The following is a 21,101-nucleotide window of genomic DNA, read 5'->3' as shown; positions in this document are numbered from 1 at the left end:
GGAGCTAACAGAAGTACTAGCTGTTAAAAACGTTTTTACTTTGTAATAGGCAGGATTTTCCGAAATGTCAGGTTGACCCGGGGAGCCAGAATCTTCTTTCGGACGGGGAGACTGTGGTACCAGTGAGTGTTTGTCGGGTGGTTCATCATAAGTAAGCTTCCGTGGGCCAGCTGGAGCCTGACCACCCCCAGCCTCCGGGAGGGGTGCTTCCCCCGGGAATCCTTATGCCGGAAGAAGAAGTCTCTGCAAGCCCCAAAGGAGACAGAGGCGATGGGGCTCCCAGGAGCCAGTTCTCTCTCATCATCTCTGTGCTCGCCAATGTGGTCACGGCCGTCTTTGTACCTGCAGTGAGAAAACAAGCAGAGTTCACAGAACAGCCCTCTGGGGAAACATGCCCACACCCAGAGCCCTCGTTCTGCCTGCAGGGAAACAGTGCCATGAGCACAGGTTTCTGCAGGGGCTGGAGGGCTGTATCTGGTCCACAGATGAGGCAAGCCTTTCACTTTGTTATCAGCCCTCTTTGATCACACGCTTTAAAACCAATAGGGAATTCCCTGGCGGCCCAATGGTTAGGACTCTGCGCTTCCACTGCAGGGGGCCCAGGTTTGATCCCTGGTCAGGAAACTAAGATCCCACAAGCCATGTGGCATGGCCAGGAAAAAACAAAACAAACAAAGCACACCAACAGAGGCCAAACACGAGTCTTAGAGTTCTCCTGCAGGGTTCGTATGTGTAAACCTTCATCGCGTAAGACGGTTTCTCCCTACACTTAGAATAAAACCCATATTCCTCGCGCAGTCTGGCCCCTGCCGGCCTCTGAGGTCATCACTGCTTTCCAGCACCACCAGCGGGATTTCCACTCGAGACGCTCCAAGCTCCCTCTGCTCTCCCTCCAGGTGCCTGTGTGGCTCCCACTTTCTCTCGGTTTAGTTATCAGCTCGGACGTCACCCCTCCGTGAACCCTCCTCTAACCATCTTCCCTTAAACCCAGAATTCTCAACCAGGGTGACTCTGCCCCCCAGGGGGCACTAGACGATGTCTGGAGACATTCTGGTTGCTCTGACCAAAGGGACCCCTGAAAAAAAATGCACAGTCTAAAAGCTGAGAATTACGTTTCATTCCGCGGACAAAACTGAGGACTTAATAAGCCCAGGAGGCAGCCTCTCAGCCAGCTCTGGGGGGCTGCTCCGAAGAGGTAAGGGGGGAGCCGACAAAACACGGTCGTTAGAACATCAAAAGATTACTGATAATTAAAAGAAAACCAGACATCTCGAGCTAATGAATTTAGTGCTCTTCTGTGTATGGGACAGTCTGGGCTCACTGAAATCATTCCTTTGAGATGCACCTCAGCTCTCTGGGGCCAGTATCCTGTTCTTTCCCATCCTGAGTCCCCTCAGGGGGCACCACTGGTGGTGGCTGCAGGGGCTGAGGGCTTGGCAATGGGTATGTCTCCATCCTGAGTTCCCTCAGGGCTACAGTGGCTCGATGGCCAGCATCCTTTGTTGGATGATACGGCAGGCAACATTTTTCATTCACAGGGTGGTACTGGCATCTGGTGGGTGGAGGCTAGGGATGCTGCCCAACATCCTGCAATGCACAGGTCAGCCCCAGAAAGAGGATTATCTGGCCCAAAGCATCAAGAGTGCTGCTGTTGAGAAACCCAGACTCCTTCCTCCCAGCCGTTCTTAGATCAGCCTGTTTAATTTTCTACGAGACACTCATCAACCTCTGAAGTTACCTTGTTCACCTGTTCATCAGTTTGCGGCCTCTCACTCCCGCCATGGTGAGAGCTCCATAAAGACTAATTGCTTGTGTTCCACTACTACTCCCCTAACTACACTGAAGAATTATTTGTTGTACAAATGAGTAAAGTACGGTGGAATCCTAAACTCTTCTTTTTGGAAGAGACAGGTTTATAAAATTCAGTCCACTGTCCTAAAAAGGAAAAGGTAAAAACAGTTAGGGTGTCACCTGTTGACAAGCACGAAGTTGAAGGTCTGCCCAGTCACTACAGAAATGCGATCCCGGATGCGCTCTAGGACAGAGAGCCAGGGTTTTGGAGACAGAGTAAGGCCTGAAAAGGTGTAGGTCAGCCCAGCGTCACCATATGTCGCCTGCTTCCTTGGGACATTGTGCCACTTCCCAAACACCTGGACCCTGGTCAGCGCACCTGTGCAGGGGAAACATGGCAGCGTCTCAGACAATCCACACTCACTCCCTGAGTATTCAGAAAAGGAAGTAAAACAGGAATAACATCTAATACCCAGACCGGGGACCCCCTCCTCAAAAATCACCGTGGTTCGCCCAAAACGTTCATGTGAGGACAGTGATTCTTGTCCAACACTTGGAGAAACACAGCCCTAGTCCAAGTTTTTTATAAAAACACCCTAACCTAATTGCTCACTAGAACCGTAATATAGAGGCTGAAATTGGAGCAAAATGAAGTTAGGTTACACGCTAACACGGTGATTTTGCCAACTGTGGGGACAAAGGGCATCGATGGAAGATGGTGCTGATGCAGCTCAGGATGGAGGCTGGGTCTCCCGTGGGCATTTCTACGTCTCCCCGTCCCTGTGCTCTGCCACCTTGCAGCGGTTCTCAGTGTGTGGTCCCCGGATCAGTAGCACCCAGAAACTCTAGACACTAGACTGCAGGGGCAGGGCAAGCAATGGTGCTCTCACAAGCAACAAAGTCCTCCAGGTGATGCTGAGAACCTCGTGCATAGGAATTACCTGGTAATTTACCATCTCTCCGCTCTCAGCGGACAGGAGATCCCTGCTATTAAATCTGTATCCCAAGCATCCAGCAAGTTGCTTGGCCCAGAGGTGCCCGAAATATGTGTTGAGTCAATTAACAAACTCCTCCGTAATTAATGGCTCCTGGGTTGAGATTTCCCTAAACACGGACCACTAGTTTTATCCAACAAGCCTTCCACACACACCCCGCCGTTCCCTGCTTACCTGTAAAATATTCCACTTCTTTCTCCAACTCTTGGAAAATCTCATCTGCTTCGGCTTTGCCAAACAGGACTGTGTAATCGCAGTCCAGGCCCTCGGCTCCAATGTGCCTCCAGCTGAGGCCTGCCGAGTGTACTCCATTCTCCGGGGCTGCTCTCCTGGGCTTTTTCCTGCTGGTCCCCTCCTCTTCTGCCAACCCTGCTGGGCCTCCTCCCGTCTGCTCTTGCCCCCTCTTTCCCATAAGGCTCCTGACAGCCCCCTTCACCAGGAATCTGTCCATCTAGTCTCCACAAAGCAAACACCTGGTAGCCAGTGGCCAGGCCAAGAGAGAGATTGCCCAGGCTCTGTCCCAAATGCCAAAATTCACTCTGCAAAGTGGTCTCACAGTGGCATTCCTCCAGTTTTTAAGTTTCCATTTTAAAGTTTAACACCATGTCCTATAAAGGAAGTAAGAGGAGGTTAAAGCTGGAAGGATCCCTCCCACACCTGGGTAGGTATTAGAATCAGCTGCCTAGCTTGCAAAACCCACGTGTCCCTGCCCTCCACCCGCAAACATCCGAATTTTTAAAGAAACGCCCACCCCCCGGAATTCGCACGCCAATGGCAAACTTGGAAACCGCAACCCAAACCCTCACTTTACATATGGGGAAACTGACACACTGAGAGGGGGAGAGGTTTGCTCAAAGTCACCCAGAAAAGCATGTCTCTCTCTCTCACTTCCACCCTGCAAAGGACAGGCTGGGGGTGGGGGGTAGATAACTGGCCGGCCTCCCACTCAAGTATTAAAACAGGTAAGTATTGCGATCCTTACACGGACAAGATCCTGAATCTAAATGTAACAACGGTTAAACGTGGTCATACACCAGCACGCCGAATTCTGATAGAAAATAAGAATTGTAACACGTGCGGGGGGTGGGCGGTGCCGAGGGTTCTCTTTAAAATCTCAGCTCCCGCGAAGCTCCGCTTCTCCCAGACACTCTAGAAAGGTCCTGCGGGAAAGAGGAAACACTTACTCCCTCCACAGAACTGCTTCCGGGTAGATTTCAGCCGCGAACTGGAGAAAATCCAGGCAAATCTGCAAAACAAAGCGGTGGGCGGTCTCCGGACGCCACCTGCTGGCCCTCCGGGCGCGTTGCAAGCACCGCCGTATTTCTGGGTAACGTTATTTGTTCCGCAGCAGTGCAGGGTCCCCGGTTGTTTGGGAGCTGTTGTTCGGTATCATCTCTCCCTTGGGATTAATTTCGTTTCCTGACAGGGAGTTGGGCCAACCAGCATATTGTCGCAGATAGGAGCACGAATTCTGCAATCAGACCCCGTAACTTCCATTTCTGTCTCCTCAACTGTAGCTGTGTGGCTCCTACAGGGCACTTAACCCTTCTGAGCTTGAACTGCCTTCTCTAAACAGTGGGGACTACAAACCTATGCCATGAGAACACCATGAGGAGTAAATGAGAGGATGTGTGAGAAGGACTTCTGTGCTTCAAACAAATGTCAGCTTTTATTATCACCAATTTTTTTTACTCTCTCTCTTGGCCAATGGAATGAAAAGAGGTTGGGGCCTTTGTTTTGAATCTTCTTAGCGTCCAGCTCTGCAAATTTTGACAAAGGTAAACAGTTGTGTGACCACACCACAATCAAGATCTAGAATTCCATCATCCCATAAAATTCCCCCAAGTCTCCTAGTTATCAACTTGCCCCCTTACCCAGCCCCTGGCAACCACTGATGTGTTTTCTGTCCCTAGAGTTTTACCTTTTCCAGAATTTCTTGTAAATAAAATGATACAATACATAGGCTTTGTGTCTGGCTTCTTTCACTTAGCCTAACGCCTTTAAGATGTATCCATGTTGTTTGTATCAGTTTATTCCTTTTTATTGCTGAGTAAGCTGCCCTTGTACTCACGCCCTACAGTTTGTCCACCCACTTGCCACTTGAGGGGCATTTGGGTTGTTTCCAGTTAGGGGAAAATACAAATAAGGTCACTATATCTATTCATGTACAAGCTCTCATGTGAATACAGATTCCAATTTCACTTGGGTAAATACGTAGGAGTGGGATCGCAGGGGCACATGGTAAGAGTGTGTGTCACTTTATACAAAGCTGCCAAACTTTTTCAAAGCGGCTTTTATGTTCTTATTTTTAAAATAATTTTAAATTATGAGCATCTCTTCTTACATATCAAGCTCCTTGTCCTAGGCGCTGGAACACAACGGTAACAAGGATCAAGTCCCTGCCCTCACCCAGGTTACATGTTGGAGATGGAGACAGAAATAAACAAGGAGAGAATAAATAAGATTATTTTATTTTATCTTGGCCACACCACAAGGCATGCGGGATCTTAGTTCCCTGACCAGGGATCAAAACCGCGTGCCCTGCAGTGGAAACGCAGAGTCTTAAGCACTGGACCTCCAGGGAAGTCCCAATAAGATCATCTTAGATAGTACAGAAGCTATAAATAGAGTGACCTGCTAGAAAGTGGGGCAGGAGGAGAAGGCCCTTCAGAGGCAGGGTCTCGAGCTGAGACCTGAGGTTTTCCAGGCAGGGGGACAGTGCGTGCAAGGTGTCAGACCACACAAAGGACAGCTGTGTATGCCTGGTGACTGTGCTGAGAACCAGACTCATCATGTCACAGCAGCTGGGCTTCCGTGAGAGGGCGAAGCAGCCTTGCCAACTGGTAAGAAGCAGGGATTTTTTTTTTTAAACCATTTTTAAAAGTTGAAGTATAGTTAATTTACAATGTTGTGTTAGTTTCAGGTGTACCGCAAAGTGATTCAGTTATACATATATTTTTTTCAGATTATTTTCCATTATAGGTTCCATTGAATATAGTTCCCTGTGCTATACAGTAGATCCTTGTTGTTTATCTATTTCATATATAGTACTGGGTATATGTTAATCCCAAACTCCTAATTTATCTCTGCCACATCCCCTCTGGTAACCATAAATTTGTTTTCTATGTCTGCAAGTCTATTTCTGTTTTGTAAATACGTTTATTTCTATCATGTTTTTAGATTCCACATATAAGTGATATCATGATATTTGTCTTTCTCTGACTTCACTCAGTATGATAATCTCTAGGTCCATCCATGTTGTTGCAAATGGCATTATTCGTTCTTTGTTACGGCTAATATTCCATTGTGTGTATATACCACAGCTTCTTTATCCATTTATCTGTCAATGGACGTTTAGGTTGCTTCCATGTCTTGGCTATTGTAAATAGTGCTGCTATGAACATTGGGGTGCATATACCTTTTCGAATTAGAGTTTTTTCCCTATATATGCCCAGGAGTGGGATTGTTGGATCATATGATAACTCTATTTTTAGTTTCTTTAGGGAACCTCCATACTGGTCTCCATAGTGGCTGCACCAATTTACATTCCCACCAACAGTGTAGGAGGGGTCCTTTTTCTCCACACCATCTCCAGCATTTACTACTTGTAGACACTTTAATGCTGGCCATTCTGACTGGTGTGAGGTGATACCTCATTGTAGTTTTAATTTGCATTTCTCTAATAATTAGAGATGTTGAGCATCTTTTCCTGTGCCTGTTAACCATCTGTATGTATGTAGAAGCAAGGATTTTTTCCAAACATATTTGGAAACTATAGGATTTTAACCTGGGGATTATTATGGTGTAATTTACATTTTAAAAAGATGATTAGGTAGGAAAAGAGAAGACCCGCTGGGACTGTAGTTAGTAGACCAGAGATTGAGAGCAGCATTTGAATTTGGGCTTTATTATGGAGATAGACCCAAGGGGACCTGTCCCCAGTTTGGATGTGGGGAGGGAGGGAGAGGGGAAGAATCCCAGGTGTATGGGGATGTCTTTCAGAGGATGACTAGTTTGGAGTTTAACCTTTATGACCTCTGTTAAAGTCTCCCTCAAACCTTACAGATTAGGCCTCTAGGCCTTAGTTTGTCGTCAGTAAAACAGGTTGTGAAAATTGGACAACTAAAAGCAAAACAATTACTATTTTAAAGCTAATTTCACTCCCACAAAAAACCCTACGGGGCGGGTACTTTTAAGTTCTTTCACCGGCTGAGAGGTGGAGGGACTTGCCCAAGGCAGAGGTATGATGGGTGAGAATAATGAATGAAAGAGTAAACATCTGAGTGAACCGACCTAAGGAACCCCGCCCGCTCTAAAGACCTTTCGGAGCCCCACTTCTCCCCAGGGACCTTGCCCAGCGGCCCCTCCCACACATGCGCACTAGGCCCTCCACTGCCCCCTCGCCCACCCCCACCCCCCCGGTCGGAGCATGCGCGGGTTGCTTGGCGCCAATTGCTGACCGCCGCAGCTAGCGCCAAACTCGCGGGTCCCCGGGCAGCGCGCGTTCGCTCCCTCCTCGGCTCCAGGATGATTGGCCAGAAGACCCTCTACTCCTTCTTCTCCCCGAGCCCCGCCAGGAAGCGACGTGCCTGCAGCTCCGAGCCGGCCGAGCAGTGGAACGGCGTGGCGGCGGTAGCTGAGAGCGGGGATGCGGCGGTAAGGCGCGGCGGGGACCGCTTGTGGGGCCGGGGGTCAGGGGGAAGGGAGGGTGAGGAGGGCGAAGAGGGCGAGGAGGGCGGCGGACCCCGCGCGACCGAGGGGTTGAAGGAACATGGGGCTGAATGGGTAAACTGGGGCCTTCACGTGTTCAAAATAGCCGCCTTGGCGCCCCATCGGCGGCCATGCTGAGGGGTCAGCCAATGGAGGCGAACCTCGGGGCCCACGGCGCCAATCAGAGGCGAGGGGTCCGGCCCACCCTCCAATCAGAGGAGGGAGGGGGTGGGTCCTGGAGGGGAGGGTTTTTGCCGCGAAAAGACCGCGTGGGGACGCTAGTGGCGGGACCCGCGGGGCGGGGCCCTGGGTGCTGGGCCCCTTCTCCGCGAACCCGTAGCGAGGCGCTGCGGGCCTTGCTCACAGACCTTTTCCTGCCCTGTTTTGGAACCAAACTCGAAATTTGGGGCAGCGGCCTGTTAGTGCAGGACTGGGATCAGCCCTGGGTTTCCAGAGTCCGGTTTTGTACGGAGCTGCCGAGCGGGGCTGAAACCCCAAGAATGGGTGTCCTCTACCCTGGGCTGTTAGGTTGGGGACGGAAGCTGCTGGCTCCCGGGAGAGGCCCGCTGCAGCTCGTGACCCGTTTCTGCGGGGACCACTTGCAGGCCAGCCCCGCCAAGAAGATCCGGGCCGGGCAGGAGGAGCCTGGCACGCCGCCCTCGTCGCCACTGAGCCCCGAGCAGTTGGTCCGCATCCAGAGGAACAAAGCCGCCGCGCTGCTCAGACTCGCAGCGCGCAATGTGCCTGTAGGTTTTGGTGAGAGTTGGAAGAAGCACCTCAGCGGGGAGTTCGGGAAACCATATTTTATTAAGGTAAAGTTGGAGACTGCGGGCACTTGTAAATATAGCAGGCCAAGCCCACGTTTATAGGATATTGCTTTCGTGAGCTCCTACTTTCCCTCCTTCAACATGCAGCCATGATGTTTTGAATCTGCCCAGTTTAAGATTTTTAAAAGACTATGTATGAGGTGATATCATAGCTTCTTTTAACCCGTTTGTTTAGTCTGCTCCCTAGGAAAGAGTGGCCTGGTAAAACCACAAACCCGACTGAATGAAACCTGCCCTTTAAACAAAAGAGGGAGGGGTTGGCAGCTGCAGGAAATCAAGGCTGCCAGGCCAATCAACTCTGACCCAGCCCAGAGAAAGGGGAAGGGAATTAGAATGTCGGGAGGGGAACTGTTTTGATTTTTACGCAGAATTTGGATATAAAACTTGGCAAAGAGCTAGCTAGCTAAGAGCTCTTCCAGTAGCTTGCATTAGAAGCTTTCTTATTGAATTCTTATGCTTTCCAGTGAGAATCTGATTGTAAATCTAGTTTATCTTTCCATCAGCTTATGGGATTTGTTGCAGAAGAAAGAAAACATTACACTGTTTACCCACCCCCGCAGCAAGTCTTCACATGGACCCAAATGTGTGACATAAGAGATGTAAGTACAAGTTGTGGATGAATTTTACTAAAAGGGGAGTAGGAGTCAAATGGTAGTTCTTAATTAGGGACACTGGAGTTAAGCCACTGTCCATAATTCAGTAATAAATAAAATACTGAAATTGTGAGGTTTGGCGGGCTGTATTTTAGCCTATACGTACCCTGTTTAACTTTTACTGTGTGCCGTTCATATAGCAAAAAAAAAGTATGTACGTAAACCGTGGGTCTGTATGCTCTCACTTGTATTTTATTTTATCCTTAAACCGACCCCATGCCCGTCAGAGGTAAAATGTGGTGAGGAAACTGAGGCACGAAGCAGTTAAGTCTTTTTCAAGTGGTTGTCGGCGGTCCCACCTTGACTTGCAGCTCAGTGTTCTTTCTGTCTGACCACACCATCCTTTACGGTTGATGCTTTCAAACTCTTGACCCCTGGCCTGAACACATCTCCTGTTAACACATTCCTTTGCTTTGGTTCAATGTATACAATGGCTGCTCGCTGTCAGAAGCTTGTTTGTGGCTTCCCACGGTGCAAACTATGAAAGCTGAGGGTGAATATGGCCACCTCCTGCTTCCCAGCCTCACCTCCACCTTCCATTCTCCTCTTTTGGAGCTGGACAGGGCGGTGACCCTCTCCTCACTTCTGTCTTTTGAAAACCAACTAGATGCATCTCTAGCTCCTCCCGGAAGGAGGCCTGTCCCCCACTCTATTTGTGATGTGGGTTTCCTTTGTGATGTGGGTTTTTAGTATCTGCTTGCATTGGAGGTGTTCCATTTTTTTGTTCTCCTTTTGCCTTACTGATTTTGTAAGCTGAGGGTAGGAATCCCGTGATTTAATAAGTACCTGTTAAATCAAAGAGAAGTGAAATTGTTGAAGAAGCCATCGTGATAAGGCTGACACTCCTAATATTTAGCAGACTTCACAATTTTCATTTCAGAGCAAGCACTTCGAACGTACCTCCTTGTTTATAAAGTTAAAAAAACAAGTCCTATTAAATTCAGTACTAGTTTGCCCCTTGTTTGAAGTATGTCCTGTTTTGAGTACCAATGAGCAATATTGTAAAGAAAGACTAAGAAAAGTGCATGAGACTTCTGAGGATCAGATGGCCCAGTGGGTCTTCTTTGCCAATGAGCATGTGGAGGGTCGGGGATGTTACCTGGCTCCTCTGAGGTCCTTATCCAGGACCAGAACCGGAAAGCTTCCCCGCTCGGACAGGTTGCTTCATGTTGGAGAATATGCCAGGGGCAGTGTGAGTACCATCCGGAGGAACGGAGAGGCCCATGGAAGCTGCCCGATTGTGGGAACGTCTGAAGCTGGATTTCGAAGGATAAAGTGTATGTTGGCTACGGAAGGAGAGTCTTAAGAAGGAACACGGCAGAAATGTGGGAATGAAGAGAGGTGGGTGGGCGGACACCCGATCAAAAGGCCTAGGAGTATTTTCACACCACTGACAGTGACAGTGACCTCATTCTCCTCTGGTTCCATCCCTTAAGAGGACACAGGCAGACCTTGTTTTATTGTGCTTTGCGGATCCTGCGATTTTTACAAATCGAAGGTTTGTGGCAACCTTTCATTGTCGAATGATGGTTAGCATTTTTTAGCAATAAAGTACTTTCTAATTAAGATTCGTACTTTTGGGCTTCCCTGGTGGTGCAGTGGTTGAGAGTCCGCCTGCCGATGCAGGGGACACGGGTTCGTGCCCTGGTCTGGGAAGATCCCACATGCCACGGAGTGGCTGAGCCCGTGAGCCATGGCCGCTGAGCCTGCGCGTCCGGAGCCTGTGCTCCGCAACGGGAGAGGCCACAACAGTGAGAGGCCCGCGTACTGCAAAAAAAATAAAAATAAAAAATAATAAGATACGTACTTTTTTTTGACATGCAGTTGCACACTTAATAGACTACCATATCGTGTACGCGCTAGGAAACCAAAAAATTTACGTCACTTGTTTTATTGTGATGTTTGCTTAGTGAGACAGTCTGGAGCTGAACCCACGGTATCTCCGCAGCGTACCCGTCCAGGGGAACAGGCTCTTTCATATGCTGCTGCTGGGCAACTGGAGTTTCTTCAGCTCGTGGAAAAGCAATTTGGCATATGTCGATGAAAATTTTAAATACACTTATACTGTGACCACCAACTCCACTCTTCTGAATCTATTCCATAGAAATGAAAGCAGCAGTCTGTAAAGATACATGTAGTAGGATGTTTACTGCATTATTTTTTTAAGGGAAAAAACTGGGAAACCAGCTGACTGCCCATCAACAACTGAGCTCTGTTGACTTAAAGGAGGCCTGCAGTGTATGATGTGAGAAACACAAAAATGTAGGGTGATGAGTACAGTGACCCTTATTATATATCAATAGGTGATTATAAATGGTTGAATCAGGACGGGGTAGGGATGACCGGGAGATCTTGATGTTTCTGGATGGTCGTACTTGTGACAAGGGCGTATTTCCTTTTGTAATTTGAAAACTGAAGGGGATGAAAGCAAAGTTGACCCCAGCTTGTTTCAGACACGTGGGTCAGAGAAGGGAGGGGGCGCTGCAGCAGGTGACTGAGGGAAGGATAACTGGGTGATGCAGAGTGATGGTGCCAAGTTACCTGCTCCCTTCGGGGGGCTCTTAGTTGGGCCGGGAGGGGGGCCTGCCCTTGTCCTCATAGTGCCCCTCTGTATAAGTTATCAGCCAGCCAGGTGTCCGTTCAGACTGCCTGTACTATAGTGTTTGATCCTCGCCATCTGGTGTTCACAGGTGAAGGTTGTCATCCTGGGACAGGATCCATATCACGGACCCAATCAAGCTCATGGGCTCTGCTTTAGTGTTCAAAGGCCCGTGCCACCCCCGCCCAGGTACGCAGGCTTTACAGGTGGCTCAGCTCCAATCATGATCACTTTCAAATTACAGGTGCACCTGTTTGTGGGACCGTCACTAGCCTTTGGAGCAGGATTTCTCAGTTTCTGCACTACTGACATGTGGGGCTGGGTCTTTGTGGTCGGGGGGCTGCCGTGTGTGTGGTAAGATGTTTAGCAGCACCCCTGGCCTCGAGATGCCAACAGCATGCCCCCCCATTTGTGACAATGAAAAATGTCTTCAGACGTTTCCAGCAGTCCCTCGTGGGGCCACATCACCCCTGGTTAAGAACCCCTGCTTTGGAGGATTTTACATATCATTTACAAATATAATGAACATTAAAGGTATAAACTAAATCCATCACTTGGGAGTGGGGTGGTAACTCCTGGGCTAATTTGCTTAGGTTTTCCAAAGTTCTCTTCCTTAAACCCAAGCACTGACCGAAGTAAAGGCGTTTGGCAGGTGTGCCTGTCTAAAGGAAAGGCAGTGTTTCCCATGAGTCAGTGCAGTGCGTCCTGTTGTCCGCCCCAAGGGCTGGCTTTGCAGACTAACCCGAGTGTGTGCTGGAGGGTCCTGAACTTTCCAAATTGTGCTTAAGATTCTGTTTTTTGTTTGTTTGTTTTTTTTCTTCTGGCTTGCTTTCAGTTTGGAAAACATTTATAAAGAACTGTCTACAGACATAGATGGTTTTGTTCATCCTGGTCATGGAGATTTATCCGGATGGGCCAGGCAAGGTAAACCAGCTGCTGCTCGATGTGTTTTGGATGGATTTCAACTGTCTTTTCTGTCTGGCTTGCTTATATTTTTAAAAGATACCCGTGAAGAACCAGAGAGCTCTAATAAAATGGCTAAGTTTATGTAAGTCAAAGAATGTATCTCACCACCCCCTGATATCCAGGGAGAGGAGATGGTCTGGAGGTTGAATCCATTGCCAGTGGCCAGTGATTTAATCAATCATGCTTCTGTAATGAAGCCTCCATAAAACCCCTAAAGGATGACATTTGGAGAGCTTCTGGGTTGGTGCACGTGTGGAGATTGGAGAGAGAGGCAAGCTGAGAGAGGGCATGGAAGCCACGTGCCCTTTCCCTCTGTCTGGCCCTTTGCACCTCTTCATCTGACTTGACTGCATCCTTTAATATCCTTTGTAATAAACCAGTAATCTAGTGGAAAAAAAATGTATCTCGCTTTTATCCTGCAGCCAGTGTTTTTCATGTTTTAATCATAGCACGAAAGGGAAAAGTTGGTTCCTCATCATTCATATTTTACATTGAGCCACTCAACTTCGACCATTCAGAAGGTGGCCACAAGTTTTCTTATTTCGACACACGGGTTATGTTGTGTGTGTTTAATACCTATCTGTGGGACGTCTTTCTCCTTTTTTAACAAACTATAATCAGGATAAGGAAAGAATATCTACTCTTCCCTTGCAGTGAGATTTTTGTTTCAGTGAAACGTCTTGGCCTCCTTGTGTTACTTTCCAGGGTTATTTCCTATCAGTTAGGGTATATATTTTTAAACAATTCTTTCTGATGATGGATATAATGCATGGTCACTGTTGCAAACTCAGAAGTTCAGTCTTGAAAATGCAGAGGTGAAAATGAATCTCGCACAGAGGCACCAGCTGGTCATGTCCTAATGCCTTCACCACCTGATTTCAGGTGGCTGCACCAGCTTGCATCTCGGGGTGGTTCCGTCATGCGTTGAGCCCATTATTGGGTGTTTAGGCCAACTCGTTTCAGCCTCCCCCTTTTTTTTTCTTTTAATTTTATTGAAGTATAGTTGATTTACAATGTTCATTTCTGCTGTACAGCAAAGTGATTCCGTTATACATATACATATTCGTTTTCATATTCTTTTTCATTATGGTTTATCACAGGATATTGAAGAGTTCCCTGTGCTATACATCCTATATACAATAGTTTGCATCTGTTAACCCCAAACTTCCAATCCATCCCTCCCTCATCCCCCCCCACCCCGGGACAAGCACAAGTCCGTTCTCTCTTATCTGTGAGTCAGTTTCTGTTTCGTAGATATGCTCATTTGTGTCGAATTTTAGATTCCACGTTTCAGCCTCCCTTGAACCTGCTTCTTCGCTGTGTGCTCGCAGGTGTTCTCCTGCTCAACGCCGTCCTCACCGTCCGGGCGCATCAGGCCAATTCCCATAAAGAGAGAGGTTGGGAGCAGTTCACCGATGCTGTTGTGTCCTGGCTCAATCAGAACTCGAACGGCCTTGTCTTCCTGCTCTGGGGCTCTTATGCTCAGAAGAAAGGCAGTGCCATTGATAGGGTATGTTTTGGGGTTGGTTTTTTTTTAAACAGGTTAGAGAATTGTAGGAATCCCTTTATGTCATCCTAGAAAATCCATATCCTAAAATGAAGCTTATTTTCCCTTAAAACTGTGATAATTAGGATTAGGTTTCCCATCGAAAATTGAACAGAATTCAGGGACTTCCCTGGCGGCCCAGGGGTTAAGACTCCGTGCTCCCAGTGCAGGGGCACAGGTTCCATCCATGGTCAGGGAACTAAGATCCTGCATACCACACAGCGCGGCCAAAAAAAAAGGAAAGAAAGAAAATTGAACAGAACTCAGACGAAATGATTAGTTGTGTATGAGGAGAGCAGCTGGCCAGCTTCTGCTTAGATGCAGTTGGTAAAACTGGCATAAAGTTGCTGCGTACACAGAAAGATACACAGGTCCCCAGGTTCCATTCATGTAACAAACGATGCAGTAAATGATGAGCGAGGTAAGTCTCTTGCTTTCAACAAGTTGGAGGGTATATGGAAAACATGAAGAGTTCCACTTAATCGCAAATGTAACCTCCCCCCATGACAACACCATCAGCGATGATTATTAAACCTGGGCCCTGGTTGCTGGTCCCCGACCCCAACCCAGCTCTTCAGTCTCTGCCCGCCCCACCGCATCCTCCCCGACCCACCTGCGTATACTTGGTTGCTAAGATTAAAAACCGGAAGTCATCCTTGAACGCCCTCCCTCATCCCCTTAAACCCAGTCCTAAAACCATCCTAATCCTGCCTCCCCTCTGTGCTGAGCACTGCCATTTCTCTCTGGGATGCCTGTGACCAGACTGGAGGGGATGCTGGTATGAAGGCGACTGGCGAGGGGAGGAGGGGGCGTGGGGCTGGGAGGGAGACAGACGGCAAGGAGGAGTGTTTAGCTTGGGCTCCTGGGAGGCACTGAATTGGGCGGTGAGGGTGGGGGGAGAAATCACAGCATAAACACGTCAGAAGTGAGGTAAAGGGATGAACCGAGGCGACATGGCAGTAGTTTATGGCGTATCAGAGACGTGCAAACAGGTGTCAGGAGCAAGTCCAGCACTTTTCACACGGCATCTCTCCTGACCTCGACAAAGGCTACTGGGGGTGGAAGGGATACGCTGACCCCGCTTTGTACTCGGGCTCAGGGAGGCGAGGTCACTTGCCCACTTGCGGTGAATGGAGCTTCGGACTCTGATCCGAGCAGCCAGCTCACCTGGGTGGGGAGGCCTGCCCAGCCCACGGGCGAGGGTGGCAGGGTTCCAAGCCAGCCATCAGCTCTAGAGACTTGACTCACATGTCAGTTACCTCCTCCATTTTCTCTTAAGTGGAGTTCTACTTTTATTTCGTAATTTAGGCCTTTTTTCCTTTTTAAGGTAGTAGATTCACATGGTTAGAAACTAAAGGATATCGAGGCCTCCCCTCCTAGTCCCCATCCGCTCCGATTCTTCTTGGCCTGGGGTAGGCACTGGGCTTTACTGTCTGATGTCTCTGTCCAGTGTCTTTATACACCTGGATGCAAGCAGCAAGGGGGCGTGTAGGTCAGATGGAAGAGCTGCTTTCTCTATAAAGGTTCTGTGTGAATGAACAGGATGTTTTCAGGTGTTTTTCTGTTCGGGAAGGGAATAGTAGGAATAAAACCTGGCATGAATGAACTAACTGCTAAGATCTGATTATCTCGGTAGTGAAGTGTGTGTGGGAGTGATTTCCAGTCTGTGTCTTAGGTTTGTGGTCAGAAGCGCCCTTACTCAGTATATCTGTAATCTTAATAATGGTTCAGTTTGAAAGTAAACAGTTGTTAAAGTAGCTTGACCATTAAAAACCCGACTTCCCTGGCGGTTCAGCGGTTGGGACTCTGTGCTTCCATTGCAGAGGGCCTGGGTTCGATCCCTGGTTGGGGAGCTAGGATCATGCATGCTGCATGGCACAACCAAAAAAAAAAAACTAGTAGATTGACCATTAAAAACCAAGTTGCACATCTCTAACCCGGGGTGTCTCCTGAGCACTAGATCTGTATATTCAGCTGCTTCCTTACTAGGGACCTGGAAGCACATCAAATGCAACATTTACCAATTCTCCTTTCCTCGTCCATCCCTCACTAAACTTGGGCCTCTGGATGCCCAAGGATAAAAAGGACCCTGTCTACCCAGTTGCCCAACCAGAAATCGCATATCATTCTTGACCCCTCCCTTTCTTTCCCCCCTCCTTCCCCCCTCCACCCTTTGTATCTATCCCCACCTCCTGCATCCAGTCATATACATACTTTCTTCTCTCAGCCTGCGCCCCCCCACACCTCCCCAACTTAGCCTCAGGTCAGCCCCATCTCATCTTGCCCAGAGCATAGCGTTCAGATGCCTTCTCCTTGGAAGGCCTTGACCTGGGCTCATGAGCTGGGGTCTGGGCACGGCCCCAGCCTGCCTCTCACCCTCTGTGAACTCCAGGCTCCCTGAACCACCTGGACTCCCTGCCCCCCACTCCCCTGCCTGCCTTTGAACGTACTGCTTCCTCTGTCCAGCATGTAGAGGTCTCTTCCTTCCCTGGAGGCTGGCTGACTGGTCCTTTATAATGCACACAGCTCACGTGTTCAGGGGCTTGCCCCACATGCTGTACCCTGTGCTGAGCACCCGGCCTGCATCCCTTCCCGGGATGCTCTGCATGCACAACCCATCTTTTGTTCTTCACGGGATCTTCCTGAGCTGGCTCTGCTGTTAACTTCCAGTCCACAGGTGAAAAGTGACCTGTGGCCTAGGGAGGGTCAGCGACTTCCCCGGGGCTGTGCCACTGCTGAGTGACAGGGCCAGGACCTGAAGGAACCCAGGTTCCATGCCCTGACCCACACTGGGCTGCCTGGCTTCACTGATGGCCCCTCCTCAACCCTCCTTGAAAGCAGGCGTATCTTTTTTTTTTTTTTTTTTTTTTTTTTTGCGGTACGCGGGCCTCTCACTGTTGTGGTCTCTCCCGTTGCTGAGCACAGGCTCCAGACGCGCAGGCTCAGCGGCCATGGTTCATGGGCCCAGCCGCTCCGCGGCATGTGGTATCCTCCCGGACCAGGGCACGAACCCGTGTCCCCCACATCGGCAGGGAGACTCCCAACCACTGCGCCACCAGGGAAGCCCGGCAGGGGTATCTTGAAAGACAATTATTTGTTGGGTGATTTTTTTTTTTTTTTTTTTTGGCTGCATTGGGTCTTCATTGCTGCACGCGGGTTTTCTCTAGTTGTGGCGCATGGGCTCTAGAGTGCAGGCTCAGTAGTTGTGGCGCTTGGGCTTAGCTGCTCCACGGCATGTGGGATCTTCCCGGACCAGGGCTCAAACCCGTGTCCCCTGCATTGGCAGATTCTTAACCACTGCACCGCCAGGGAAGCCCTGTGGGTGATTTTTATTTAAATACAGGAAAGAATAAAGAAGAAAACAAAAATGGTCCAGAATCTTCCTGCTAGGTTAACTACAGTTGACATTTTAAAAAATTTTAAGTATTCTATTTTGGTGGTGAGATAATGCAAACAGCATAGAAAGGTACAATCTTTCACCTAAAGGAACTATTATAAATAGTGTCTTGGGTCTTATCCCCCCACCAAATAATTTTTTTTAATTTAATGCATTTATCACTTTTTCTTGCTTTTTTTTTCCACTTGACATATTTTAGAGGTCTTCCTGTGTCAGCATATGTGGCTTGATCTTGTTCTTCTAGTAGCTATGTGGTGTTGAGTTGCCAGAACTTTAGAAAAATATTTGTAATCTGTTGCATAACCCTGGATTTATAGTAGGTTTTACCTGATAGGAGCCGTGCACCTCCTCATGCCTGCATCTTTATGGAGATGTGTGCATCATGTCGTCCTTTACCAAATACAGTCTCAGCAGCGGGAGACCTAGCAGTCCCACTGCTGAGTGGGACTGCTGGGTCATAGGACAAGGGCCACCTACGAGTCCTGTCGAGAGTGCCCAGTGGAGGGCAGAGATGGTTGCTCTGCATCCTTAGAGCCTAGCCCAGGTAGTGGCTCTACCAACCAGTGGAGGATGAACGCACGGACCTGTGTGGATGCTGCAAGTAAACCAACACCGTGAGGAAAGCGGGCGAATTTAGAGCAGTCACAGGGGAGCGGCAGAGCTGACAGAAGGCGCCACAGCCAGAGTGGTTTTTTTAAAAGTCCTGAGAGTGTCCCCACAATCTCACTCCCCGTCTCCTCCTCTTTCAGAAGCGGCACCACGTGCTGCAGACCGCGCATCCCTCGCCGTTTTCGGTGTACAGGGGGTTCTTCGGATGCAGGCATTTCTCTAAAACCAACGAGCTGCTGCAGAAGTCCGGCAAAGAGCCCATCAACTGGAAGGATCTGTGACCTTGACCCTTGGGGGTCAGGGGTCTTTGAGTGGTTTTCTAGAAGCTGTGATTGAAGTATCTGTCATTTACAAAGTCAAAGTCAAAAAACAATTTCCCTCCTAATTCTTCAGCACCCTGCACAAGGGCACACATTTTCCGCAGAGCAGCAGTGAGCCAGGTAGCCTGGGAGCAGCTTTACCCAGCCAGAAACACAAAAATCACCCTGGGACCTCTGGCCTGGAATATGCTGTCTGTGGGTCAAGGTTCTTGGAAGGGAGATGAGGTCAAATACTCTGGACTTGGTTCCCCTTTGTTATTACTTTCATGGTCAAAGCAGGGAGGAGATAAGCACCTTTTTGGTACAGCCAGCTGCTACTTGTTTTTACCTGGCAGGTTAGACTTTAGGTTTTGTGGTGTTGGGTGTTTTTATTTGGAAAGGCCCCCTTTCCTTACCCAGCCTGGCATTCCAGTATTGGTCAGGTACACTGGCCCGTGATCTTTCACGGAGCCCTCAGGAAGCCTGAGGGTTTTGCAAGTTCCCAGAAATTAGGGATCGAGTTCCTGACTGTAGTACTGGCGAAAATTGCTAAGGAACCATCCTTGGTGTGAACTTTCACTTCTGGAGGCTGGGGAAAGTGAACTGGGTCTAGTCTATGCAATTAGTTATATAATTCTTTGGGTGTTTCTAGGAATAAGCTGTGGAGGTTGAACAGGAAGGAGGAGAAAAGTTTTTGTTGGTTTTTTTTAAGAGGAAAGAAATGCTTTTTTCCTAGCTGCATCTCGCGTGGGGTTTGAGCCAGCTTACACTGCCAATGTTGTTTTTTCGTGTGGGGGGGGTAGGGGTGCGTTTAGACTGAAATCACTTTGGGATTTTTTTTTTCAGCAACACTGGTGAATTTTGCTTTTTTAAGAAAGATACTTAACGCAGATGTATATATATATATATATATTTTTTTTTAATCCCTTTTTTAAGAGGCAGTCTTTATTAGGTGTGCACCTCCATCCCAGATGCCGTTAGAGCGCTGTTTTGCTGTTAGCTGGGTTAAAGGGTTAACCCTGCGAGAGTTTGGTAATAAAAGATTGTTGAAGTTTGGCTCGGTGCCCGGTCCTTCTGGGCTCTGGGCGGACGCCCTTTAGGCTGCTCTTGGCTTGGGGCGGCCCGTGGTCGCCATGACAACCAATGTGGGCCGGAAGGGCCGCCTCCGTGCCGCCCTTCCTCTTTTCCCCCTCCCCCCGCCCCTCCGCTCCGATGGAGCCACCTACCCCTGCGCCAGGCCTCGGTAAGCCCTGAGCCGGGTTCCCGGGAGGGGCGCGAGCAGGAGTCGGCGAGGCGAGGCGCTCCGAGCTCGGCCCCAGCCGAGCCTGGAGCAGCATCCCGGGCGCTGTGGAGGGGGTATGGGGGCTGAACGGGGTCAGGGTCTGCTGGGACCCTAAAGGAGCCACTTCGGACTGGAAGAAGCATTTCTCCACGGATCTTGGCATGCTCACCATGGCTGCGTGTCCTGCCAAGCCCTGCGACAGTGCAAGGGCATCTTCCTCCCACCCTCCCTCAGCTAGCTTTCCAGACTCTTTGGGCTTGAGGTGTGAGGCCAAGGCACTGGGAAGACCCCCTGATGGTGGCCCACTGACCTGGCAGCGGTTGGCTCCAGTAGCTGGGGTGGAACATCCAGAGGAAAGGTCGGTGTCCCCTGCTGTCCGATGAAGGGAGCAAAAGAATAAAGAAGTCTTGGGGCTTCCCTGGTGGCGCAGTGGTTGAGAGTCCCTCTGCTGATGTAGGGGACGCGGGTTCGTGCCCCGGTCCGGGGGGATCCCACATGCCGCGGAGAGGCTGGGCCCGTGAGCCATGGCCGCTGAGCCTGTGCTCCGCAACGTGAGAGGCCCGCGTACCGCAAAAAAAAAAAAAAAAAAAAAAAAAAAAAAGGAATAAAGAAGTCTTGGGAACGCGGGTGCTCGTGTTTAAGTGGGCGAGAAGGACCGCATCCAGTGAGAACATCCAGTCTAACACGTTTCTTGGGAGGGCAGGGATTTGGAAACTTGCTTGAGAAGATTGCTTTCCCTCTGGGCCTGAGTTTTCTCATGTCTGAAAAGAAGGGTTTATGATCCCACATTGTGCAAAATCAGCACGAAGATGCATTTGCAGTTTTCCCTCTGGTAACTTTGGGGTCCTCCCCTAAGCGTTCCAACGGATTCCCTTTATCCAAAGAAGTGAGAGAATAATGTTTATCAGTGAGGTTTTAACACCGATCTCCTAATGCAGTGCTGTGAGTAGGGAGGAAGCAGAGAGCTCTGAGGTACCACAAATAATTAAAAAGCAAACTGATTTTTTAAGAAAGGTTGAACCTTGGAAGTGTAGTGACACTTTAAACAGAACACAGAGCAGCATCTTAAATGGTCTATGACCACCCCTGCCCCCGCAAAAGAAATACAAATTCGATCACTGATTGTTTAGAAACAAGGTTAATTTTGATGAACTTTTAGCTGTGTAGTTGTAACTTTTTTTTCACGTGTTTTCAGATTTGCTATGATTATAGCACTGGGTCACTGGGTATGCAAAGATGTGTAAAAGGTGTTAAGTTCAGCTGAGTAAATGAAGATCTAATTGGCATCATTGAAAGATTCATGAGTCAAGCAGCATCTCATCTAGCAGAGACATACTCTGAGGGGTTGTACAAAATGGAAGGCATTTGTAGAAGGGAGGGTGGGACAAGGAAATCATCGAAAAAAATGAAAGTTCATTGGAGGAAAG

General features: G+C 48.9%; 2 protein-coding genes across 4 annotated transcripts; one reads left to right on the top strand and one right to left on the bottom strand.

Annotated features, from left to right (window-relative positions):
- Window positions 1-17: 17 nt before the first annotated feature.
- ALKBH2 (alkB homolog 2, alpha-ketoglutarate dependent dioxygenase) lies at window positions 18-3,961 on the bottom strand. Of its 2 annotated transcripts, XM_081252936.1 has the most exons (4): window positions 3,769-3,961; window positions 2,961-3,394; window positions 1,972-2,170; window positions 18-342 (listed from the first exon to the last, which is right to left on the bottom strand). In XM_081252936.1, exons 2-4 carry the CDS (start codon window positions 3,235-3,237, stop codon window positions 36-38), a joined length of 783 nt encoding a protein of 260 aa, XP_081109062.1. In that variant the 5' UTR covers window positions 3,238-3,394; window positions 3,769-3,961; the 3' UTR covers window positions 18-35. The 2 variants fall into 2 exon arrangements, with proteins under 2 accessions (XP_081109062.1, XP_081109061.1); XM_081252935.1 differs by having other exon boundaries at window positions 2,961-3,961.
- Window positions 3,962-7,233: 3,272 nt separating this feature from the next.
- UNG (uracil DNA glycosylase) lies at window positions 7,234-19,447 on the top strand. 2 transcript variants are annotated; one of them, XM_081251982.1, is made up of 7 exons: window positions 7,234-7,442; window positions 8,102-8,308; window positions 8,827-8,922; window positions 11,667-11,764; window positions 12,411-12,499; window positions 13,873-14,051; window positions 18,234-19,447. In XM_081251982.1, exons 1-7 carry the CDS (start codon window positions 7,314-7,316, stop codon window positions 18,372-18,374), a joined length of 939 nt encoding a protein of 312 aa, XP_081108108.1. In that variant the 5' UTR covers window positions 7,234-7,313; the 3' UTR covers window positions 18,375-19,447. The 2 variants fall into 2 exon arrangements, with proteins under 2 accessions (XP_081108108.1, XP_081108109.1); XM_081251983.1 differs by lacking the exons at window positions 11,667-11,764; window positions 12,411-12,499.
- The last annotated feature ends 1,654 nt before the right edge of the window (window positions 19,448-21,101 follow it).

Source organism: Mesoplodon bidens, assembly GCF_964165515.1.
Source record: "Mesoplodon bidens genome assembly, chromosome: 13".
Lineage (NCBI taxonomy): Eukaryota > Metazoa > Chordata > Mammalia > Artiodactyla > Ziphiidae > Mesoplodon > Mesoplodon bidens.
This window is presented reverse-complemented; position numbering and strand designations above follow the sequence as displayed.

Bases quoted from the DNA above. Each gene is read 5' to 3' on its own strand.
- ALKBH2 (XM_081252935.1), bottom strand. From the start codon at position 3,237: ATGGACAGATTCCTGGTGAAGGGGGCTGTCAGGAGCCTTATGGGAAAG. The intron at 2,171-2,960 runs GTAAGCAGGGAA...TCCCCTGCACAG, and splicing joins AGAAGTGGAATATTTTACAG to GTGCGCTGACCAGGGTCCAG. The intron at 343-1,971 runs GTGACACCCTAA...TTCTCACTGCAG, and splicing joins AACTTCGTGCTTGTCAACAG to GTACAAAGACGGCCGTGACC.
- UNG (XM_081251982.1), top strand. From the start codon at position 7,314: ATGATTGGCCAGAAGACCCTCTACTCCTTCTTCTCCCCGAGCCCCGCC. The intron at 8,923-11,666 runs GTAAGTACAAGT...TGGTGTTCACAG, and splicing joins AAATGTGTGACATAAGAGAT to GTGAAGGTTGTCATCCTGGG. The intron at 14,052-18,233 runs GTATGTTTTGGG...CTCCTCTTTCAG, and splicing joins AAGGCAGTGCCATTGATAGG to AAGCGGCACCACGTGCTGCA.